The 9,711-nt window shown below is 45.0% G+C and overlaps 1 protein-coding gene across 8 annotated transcripts in view; it reads left to right on the forward strand.

Moving 5' to 3' along the window:
• Positions 1–4,355, forward strand: part of Sulf1 (sulfatase 1) — a 168,996-nt gene extending 164,641 nt beyond the window's left edge. For 5 of the 8 annotated variants that reach the window (XM_006495510.4, XM_030253970.1, XM_006495513.4 and 2 more), the window contains one exon: positions 1,975–4,355. In XM_006495510.4, the coding sequence (XP_006495573.1) occupies positions 1,975–2,792 (818 nt within the window). In that variant the 3' untranslated portion in view covers positions 2,793–4,355. The remainder of the gene's footprint in view (positions 1–1,974) is intronic. The other 3 variants (NM_001198565.1, NM_001198566.1, NM_172294.1) reach the window with 1 other exon arrangement.
• The last annotated feature ends 5,356 nt before the right edge of the window (positions 4,356–9,711 follow it).

Consider the following 9,711-nt stretch of genomic DNA (forward strand, 5'->3'; position numbering starts at 1 on the left):
ACCCGTGAGACACCTTGATCTCTCTGCGGTCCATCTGCCAGCTGTGCACGGAACCTTCTTGCACTGGGAACATCTTCCCTGTGACCATCTACACTCTTTACCTCCCTGGTTGTCCTTCAGGACAGCCCTTGTCATCTCTACATGACTGGAAAGGTATAAGAATAGTACAACAGACTTAGACCACCTCCACGTTAGTGCAACCCCTGCCCCGTCCACTCCTGTCATGCACATAGCTCGTCCTCAAGGTCTCTTCGCGGCTCCAACGATGCTCCAGTAAGCATCCTTGCTTATTCTGACTTCTGTGCTGTCTTCTTCATGAAGATAAGGGTTTCATTCCTTTCAAATAGTTGCCCTTGTTTCCCCATGGTTTCAAACTGTTTTTCTACAGCCTTGGGACCTGAAGGAGAGCTTGGCTGGCTGTGGGATTCTTGCTACCAACTTGATTTTCTTACTGCAGATGCTTTCACGCCCTCAATGCCTGGTCACCCAGCACGGCCGCTCTATGGGTTTGGTCAGTTCATGATCAATTTGGGGGGGAGGAGAGGGGACAGGGACATTTTCACCGGAATACTTTTTTGAAGATCTTGTTTCGTATTTTCTTTCACAGTGATTTTGTGTAGAAGTAGTTTGCTTTTATCTCACTAATTTGGAGAGTTTACAAGATTTCTGGGTTGGGGGAGGAGTGTCTTTCCTGTTAGTTATAACTCAATATAGTATAATCTTACCAATGGATTACTAAGGGTTTGGGGGAAGTCATGGGCCCTCCCATCGACTTGAAATGTCTTCCCTTTTACTTCCCTCTTCCTCTCCCACCCATGTCCTTCTCCTTTTCTTGTCTCCTTTCTCCCTGGAGCATCTCTCCAACGCCTGCCAGCTTGAATCTCTCCCAGTGCCCTCCTGCACTGTCAAGGTCATGACTCACTGGGACTCTGGACAGTGTTTCAGGCACAGCGTGGCATTTCCTCCCAGCCCACTTTAAATCAACTTTAGCTTTGTCTCCACTTCTCTTCCCTACATTTTCACCAAGGCTGGTACCAAAGTGGGGTTCACAACTTTGCCGGGGGCTGGTATCTGGTCTTTTTTCCAGCTTACAGGTGACCCGAAGATCACAGACATCTCTTTTATGGTTTTATCTAAGGTGTAGCTTTTGTATAGTCTTATCAATTTTCTGCATAGCTTTATGAAGAATTCATCTCACTAATCTAGGGTCCCCTTTTCTAAATTTCATCTAAGCCCAGTGTTGTACTGTCAGAAAGAAAGCTGGTGTGCTCTGTGCACATGTAAAACCTGCTCACACAGTGGCTTCCAGGAGCATGCATCCATGCAGGACCATGCATATGAAGAAACATCCCTGAGCAGCTCACTTGCAGCACTTAAGATTTGGTTTTGTACTGAGTACCAAGAAATACAAAATAAAGATACTCCGCTGAGAATTTGCCTATTATATTAAAATATTGTGCAGTCTATCTGTTACCTGGAACCTGATCCGTATAAATGGCTTTGTCCTGTGACTGACTGTTCTCACACTGAGGAGCTGAGCAAGCCCAGTGAGCACGCTGTCCCTGCACGAGGCAGAAGCTGTCCCTGCACAAGGCAGAACAGTGCCACTCCTGTTTCCACATCACACTATGCTCTGTGTAGTCAAAGGTGGTCTTGACTTTCTCATTCTCCTGCCTCAATCCACTGAGTGTGTAGCAGGTGTGTAGCTGGCTTTACGTGCTCTAGGCATGAAACCCAGGCTTTTGTGCATGCTGTGCAACACTTCACCAACTGACCCCAGTCTCCCCTTTCTCTTATTTTCATTGTCCTTCTGTCACCTTTGTATACAAACATCACTCAACATTCAAATACTAGGAGAGAATACTTTCCATTATTACATTTCAAATTAATTTATAGAATATTTACATGGCTCATCCGGTTGAGTCAAAAATGTTTTGTTACACTAACGAGGTCTCTTGGTTTCTCTTCTCACAGAGGACAGTTATGGGATGGATGGGAAGGTTAGTCAGTCCAATATTACTTCAGACACCAGCTGGCAAGGCCTGGAGGAGTTATCCGGTGCAAGCAACATCGATGAGTACAGGTCTAACCCTAGACTAAGTCTGGAGGACTGGACTAACTACCTGAGGGCTGTCTACAGAGCCTTTGCACTGCTGAACAGTCACCCTGATCCAAACAAAGCAAATGGGACTCCAACCACACAAGGTGGTGACTTCCTGGTCACCTCTGCTGAGCGCTTGGTGCCAGCAGAGATGGCTTCTGCAGAATCAGGTGAAGACCCAAGTCATGTGGTTGGGGAAACACCTCCTTTGACCTTGCCAGTCAACCTCCAAACCCTGCATCTGAACAGACCAACGTTAAGTCCAGAGAGAAAACTTGAATGGGATAATGACATTCCAGAAGTGAATCATTTGAATTCTGAACACTGGAGAAAAACTGAGAAGCAGATAGGATGGGAGGAGCTGCATCATCCTGAAGGTGACGTCGTCAGTGGCAATGGTATGACAGAGCTGCTGCCCCAGTCTCATCTTGGGCATCAGCTCACCAGTCAGCACCAACAAAAATGTTCCCAGGATGTGGAGACAGAGAAGGATGCTTTTGAAGATCAATTGCGTCCTCTTGTCCACTCTGACAGAACTCCGGTTCATCGGGTGTTCGATGTGTCCCGTGTGGAGCAGCCTCTTCACTCCAGCCACACGGAGAGAATGTTGGCCAAGATGGGGCAGAGTGATACAAAGGAGTGGCTACCAAATCTCGAAGGCAGTGCCTCCGCTCCAGTCATCTCTGCTTAGATTAGATGTTGCCTAACATAATATTTCTTTCCATGTTTTGATTAGTAAACTAGTGGTGGCAATCATGACTGCCAACATTCTGAGCCCCCACCTCCACCCCCCTCCCTGGGCACACTCATGTGCACAGCAGACACTCATGTGCACGTGTGTGGGCAATGCTCACACAGACTCATTGTAACTTGCTATTCTACCAAGAAGGGAGAGGTGGGGGCACATTTTCTGTTTTGATGCTTTGTTTTTGGTACTAAAACAGTATTATCTTTTGAATATAGTAGGGACATGAGTATATAAAATCTATCCAGTCAAAATGGCTAGAATTGTGCCTTTGTAAGTTTTAAAAGTTTGATGCCCCTGGTGAGTCTGTCAACATATCTTCTCTGCCTGCATAGTGAAGTTTGAATTTGTTTCTAACCACTGGAATTTTTCAACATCATCATCTTTGGTTCAATGATTTTGCACTTTGAGTTTGGAATACTGTGTCTGCTTGGTTGGTAGTGTTATTATTTTTCTTTTAAACAGGCTTATCAGAGTCACACACTTTGTCCTAGGAAGGACAAAGGAATAGACCCCCGGCAAGGACACACAGTATGGATCACATATTGTTTAGCGTACGCTTTTCCCAGGAACCATTGCATGTATTTTACCTCGACGTGCTAAACTTGATTAGCAGAAAGGCATGGCTCACAATGTTGGTGGTAAGAAATAAATCCTGCGGGAATAAGCAATAAATAAAGCAAGAATGACCGGCTCTCTCTGTGCTTGCTAGATAGACGCTCACACTGCTGACGCTCGGGTGCCCTCTTGAATGAAGGAACAGGACAAAGGCTGTTTTCCTTCAGTCTTTCTCCGTTTCATCAGTGAGCGTAAACATTGGAAACATACGTGTAGTCTTATTATTCTATAAGACAATTTTGATAAACTAAAATCACAAATGCTGGAAAGTTTAAGTGCACCAAAACAGAGGCTAACTTCACAAACATTGTGTTACGTTATTATTTTTAAAACTTTCGCCAAGCTCTGGTTTTCTAAAAGACATAGTTCAAAACTGCTTTTGAAAATCTGTATTCTTGAGCTCACCCTGTTTCTGTTGGACTTTTAGAGACCAGTCGAAGAATTACCTCGTTGAGACTTTTCAGTGTCTCCTTCAACTTCACAAGGTCTTGCTGTTGTTGTTTAGCTCGATGGTGGTTTTGTTTTTCCTTCTAGATAATTCAAACATGTAGATGAGTTATATTTTTCTTTAAGTGTTTCAAGTAAACACTTTTCAAGAAAACTTAATGTGGTGTAGTTGAGTCCTTGCTGATTTTAAGTCTTTACCATAGAGTCTGTTAAACCTAACCAGCCATTTCTCAGATGCGGATGCCATCTGCTGAGTGACAGAGTAAGCATATTTATGGTCCTGACTGATGTGCTGTGTGAAGAGATTAAGATATTAGGAGGCATACTATGCTCTTTTTTTTTTTTAATCCAATGTAATACTCTGTGATACATTTTATAAAACAATTCTGGCTTCAGGAAAGTCTAGAAGCAACATTTCTGGAAATAAAAGGTGTTGAAACTTGTTACTCGTTTCAGAGAAATGAACTTCAGCCAGCTTTTGGGGGTCACACGTTACTTCCAAGTTAGCTGTAGTCTAATTCTCACCTTACATGACTAAGTGGTAAACATCCTTGTCAAACTGCCCCCACAATCCATGTATTGTGGACCACTCATTGCAGTCCCAGAGGACGAGGCAGAGCATCTCTGTATACAACCCGAGAAAGCTGCAAAGGCCCAAAGTCCCATCTTCACCATAGTGAAAAAATCGAAAATCTATGCCCATGAACAGCGCCTTAGAGTTAAGAGGGAACTATGAGCTTTGAGGCAAGCCTAACCACAACCAAGACCTCACATATTTGGTATGACAAATCCCAAATCCTTTTGTGAAAAAATCTCTTGAGATGACCTTCAGATAAGAAATTAAGAGTGTGTGAAAGGTCTAGATTAGAGGTTAAAAGAAAGAAAGGGGGGAAATAGCAAACTATTCAAAGACTTGCCCATTGGTCCTTGAGGAATCAATACAAAGCCTCATCAACAGCAAGCAAGTTTTGAGGGCATCTCAGAACTTGTTTCTTCTGAACTTGTGTTCAGAAATGCATCTTTGGTTCTTGCTTCTTTTTTAAACAGTGAAAGTAATTTGTGTATATGAAAGGGAGTCCATGTGTGGTTCCACGAGTGGGTGTATGCCCTGGCCAGATCTCTCTTTGCCTCCACCTTTCCTCTGTAACCTTCTTGGCTTCAGTGCTCCTCACTCTATCTGTCCATCAACATCTTTTTAAAACTTTCCACATATGACAGAGACACTGCAGTGTCTTCTTTCTGTCCTGTAAAACATTCCCAGGCCACATGTTGGTTCTGCTTCAGTATAATTCAGTCAATAGTTATGCAGTCTACCCCATGCAAAAAGGGTGTATGTCTGCAGAGCTGTGTTTCAAAGCTGTTTCAAGAGATGGAAGGATCCTTAGAGACTTAGAGGCTTCAAGAGCCTGCCAAGGAATATCTTTTGGTTTGTGAAGAAGATGACTTCACAAAGAACTGAGCCAACTTCCGTGCTCCAGTCCCTGATTGCCATGGACTTATAAGATGAAGAGAACCAGCTGTTCCATGCTTCTTCCATTTAAACAGACACGTATGCATCATACAAGCATCCCGGGACACACAGGGAAGACAGGAAGAGTAGTAGGGTCCCATTAGATAAAGCACTTTTTGGGAGGAAAAAGAGTAGTTATACTGCTTCAGTGTAATTTCAGTATAATTAAGGAAGACATTGGGTGTCGCTCAGGTGTCACTGTGCGTGACTCACATACACAGACTTTAGGATGGGCTGCCCAAGTGATGTGACAGCAAGAACCCACAATCCAAGCACTCAGAGGTGGAGGCAGAAAGAGCAGACATTCAAGGTCTTCCTCAACTTCATAGTGAGACTGAAGGATCCTGCTTAGGAAATAAGCAAGAAAGCCACCCTAAATTCATTTTGAACTCTAATGTTTATCATTACTGTGAGCTTAGGAAAGCTCTCTAAGACCATAAACCTCTCTAAGACAATTATTTACAGAAACAAACAAAGGCTTTGGATTAACAAGGGCAAGTACTCAGTGGAAGTGCTTTCTTGTCCCAGATTGTCCAGTGGAGGTATCAGGACTCTCCACTGAGCATCTGTGGCCTTCGAAGACCCCTCCCTGCTAGATTCTCCTGCCAGCTGTCAAAACAATTGAGCAGATTTTGGCATCTGCATAAAAAATTCACCACCACTCTCCAACTATACCTGAGGGCATCTTGGTTTTGTCAAAAACAGGGTATGGGCAGAGCTGGAAGTACGCCCCTGTTCAATTTCCCAATAGAGTCAAATTTTGTTGGGTGTTTACAAAGTTTATGTTAGTAGACAATGCATTCTTGGATATCAAGTAAGACCCCCCCCCCCAAACAAAACGTGTTCCACGCTGCATCTCTGAGGGACATGTGACCCTCAAAGCTGCTGTTAGGAACTACAGTAGTCCTCTAAGGCCAACCTGTGGCTTCTCCGAGTTCCCAGCCCTTCCCACACTCAAGAAATAGCCTATTGTGACCACGCTCATTGGACTAGTGAGCTAGCTTTCCCCTACACTGTTGCCGAAGACTTTGCCAGCACAGTATCTTGGGCTGTCAAGACACATGACGCTGTACATGCAAGGAGAGAGAACGGCCTTTTAGAATTAGACTCTGACATTTAGGGAGTAGAGACATCACACAGAGACAGCAAGGTGAGAGATTTCAACCTGATATGTGAACTATGACCAAAAATATCGCTTCCTACTGGGTCTCCTAGTCCTTGTACCAGAAAACTTCCCGAATCCTCAGGTTTGGAACCTGTACCCTCCCTACCCTCTCCCACCCCCATAAGCCCAACAAACCCAATTCAAGGATTGAGAAGAACTAGTTAATTCTAGTAGCTTTCTGCAGAAGAAAAAAGGTCCTAGACTTTGCATCCTCTAAAGTCAGGAGCATAGAAGTAGAGTGTGTGCTTTTCTTTCTTTTCTTTTCTTTTTTTTCTTTTGTGTGTGTGTGTGAGAGAGTTTAATTTTTTTAATTCGATATTTTCTTCATTTACATTTCAAATGCTATCCCAAAAGTCCCCCATACCCTTCCCCCCCCCCACTCCCCTACACACCCACTACCACTTCTTGGCCCTAGCATTCTCCTGTACTGAGGCATATAAAGTTTGCAAGACCAAGGGGTCTCTCTTCCCAATGATTGCCGACTAGGCCATCTTCTGCTACATATGCAGCTAGAGACACGAACTCCAGGGGTACTGGTTAGATCATATTGTTGTTCCACCTATAGGGTTGCAGATCCCTTTAGCTCCTTGGGTACTTTCTCTAGCTCCTCCATTGGGGCCCTGTGATCCATCCAATAGCTGACTGTGAGCATCCACTTCTGTGTTTGCCAGGCACTGGCATAGCCTCACAAGAGACAGCTATATCAGGGTCCTTTCAGCAAAATCTTGCTGGCGTATGCAATGGTGTCAGCATTTGGAGGCTGATTATGGGATGGATCCCAGTGTGCTTTTCATAATGAACACTAGGTGGCACTTCAGTACAGCTAAAGACATTTTCATTTCCATACACTGCAGTTTGTTCATGCTTGCTCTCATGTACTGCATTTGACAAGAAAATATCTTGATCCGTGGCAAGTGTGACCTTTCTTCAGAGCCTGAGCCATCACAGTAGACCCAAGTGCAGTTTCATCTCTCTGCTGTTTTGTGTTCCTATCATAAATTGGAACTGTGTCAAATGTTGGCTCTTACCCTCAAAGCTGTACAGGAAATCTCCAGCTCCCAGGACAGCTCTGACTTTGCGCAATTAAAAGCATGTCTTTGATTCACACGTGCTGAAGCCATGGAGACCATCTCTACTTCGTTGGCCATTTTACAAAGAGCAAAAGAAACTAGATGCTTTTTCAATAATAAAACTCCAAGGCTGGGTTAAAGCAAGGAAATGAAATGACCAGAGTCTATAACCCTCCGTACTGTTCATTTCTTAATGTCATGAAAGTGTGCATACGCTTGGGGGCGGGGGGCGTTCAGGTTACAGAAACTGTAAGTAATTGGGGAGAAATCATATTGCCTTACTCTGCCCACAGCATAGCCATTTTAAACAGCTGCTAAAATCTTCTAGAGTCAAACTGGTTCCTTGAACCAGCTTTTTTGGGCTTTCGGGTTGAGAGAGGGGAGGGAGGGTATTCTGAACCTGTGAGTTTGGGAAGTTCCCCTGTAGAAGGGCTAAGAAGCCCAGCAGAAGGTAGCATTTTTGGTCCTAACTCACTAGCTAGACTAGCTAGAGTGTGTGGCAGCATCCTTCCCATCTGTGTGAATGGCTTTCCCGGTGACTGCAATGCAGGAGGAAATCGAGGCTCTCCCAGCTGCACAACCACTCACTCATATAACTCATGTACCAGCCCAGGTATGTGGACCATTGCGACTCTCTCAGCACACCATGAGGTGTGTCGGGAGCGCAAAATGGAGCAATCATCTTTCCATCAAGAGTGCTCACAGCCGACTAAATATATCTGCTCAGGGCTTCCGCCGTGGCTCAGGGCTTCCGCCGTGGCTCAGAACTTCCGCCGTGGCTCAGGGCTTCCGCCGTGGCTCAGGGCTTTCGCCTTGGCTCAGGGCTTCAGCTGTGACTCATGCTGCTGTTTCAGTCTTTCACCTCCTGCCTCTCACCCAGAAGTTTCAGATGCCAGCGCATTCAGGAGAACTCCTGTGAGACAGGAGAAGCATCCAAATGCAGTAGTTGGTGGGCCTGCAGGACAGCGTGTTACGTGTAATCTGACACAGAGAGGACTAGCACATGTTCTCGCTCACGTGGGAGCCCAGAGCTTTAGTGTGATACCAGCAGAGCGCCCTCTGGGCATGAGCAGAGGTTGGGAGGGGTGCAGGGCAGGGAGGGCGAAGAGGCGATGCTTAAGAGGAACAACCTCTAACATTCTGTAGTAAGGTAGGGCAACTATTTGACACTTGCTGTATATCTCAGATACCTGGTAGAAAAGAGTTTGGATATCCTTGAGCTGAAGGGAAAACCAATGGCATGTATATGCATTGAAATGTCATACGGGGCCCCATAACTAATTTTTAAGAAATGTAGAAAAGTTCCAGTGCTTTTTCCTACCCAGGTGAGGTCTGAGCACAGATTCTGTTTCAGAGACTGGCTCCAGGCTATGTTTGGAACACAGGGTGGGTTTGTCATTTGGAAGCAGGGTTGGGGTGGGACTTTTGACGAATTTGTTGGCAGACATTTGATAACCTCCCCTTGGGAACTCATTTGCCTGAAGCTTTCTCAGTATTTGCAACTCTGTAGGGGACCCTGGCAGCTTTGCAGATCACTCTGTGGTAAAAACAGGCAGAAAATGCCGCCCTTCGCTCCCACCTTCTTTCTTGGAGCCCAGGAAGTGCAGCAAACCTGGAAGGCCAGTGAATATTACTTCCAGGTAAACCTTGTTTTGGACTCGTAGTGCAGAGGAGGGGCCTCTGGCCTTCCATCCCTGAGGGGCGTGTGCAGCCCGGCCATATTGGACATGCAGTGCGGATAAGAATTCTATCTGCGTGCTGTGAAGCCACTGAGGGAGTGGGTGAGCATCCTCTATCAAGCCACACTGAGGACAGAGTTCTGCAGTCTAAAAGTCTGTTGAATTTGAATAAATGATAAACTACCTAAAAGAAATCTCTTAGGAAGTTCATGAAAAAATGTGCTGACAATGGGCTCTTTAAACTGTAGTCATAATAATTTCTACACAGGACATTCTGTTTGTAGATACACTCAGCATCAGGCTGATGTATGGGTCACTCTGGTGCCATTGCTTCATGTCAAACAACAACAACAAAAACAATCTAGAGACAACCAAA

The sequence above is a fragment of the Mus musculus genome, chromosome 1 (genome assembly GCF_000001635.26).
Source record: "Mus musculus strain C57BL/6J chromosome 1, GRCm38.p6 C57BL/6J".
Taxonomy (NCBI): Eukaryota; Metazoa; Chordata; class Mammalia; order Rodentia; family Muridae; genus Mus; species Mus musculus.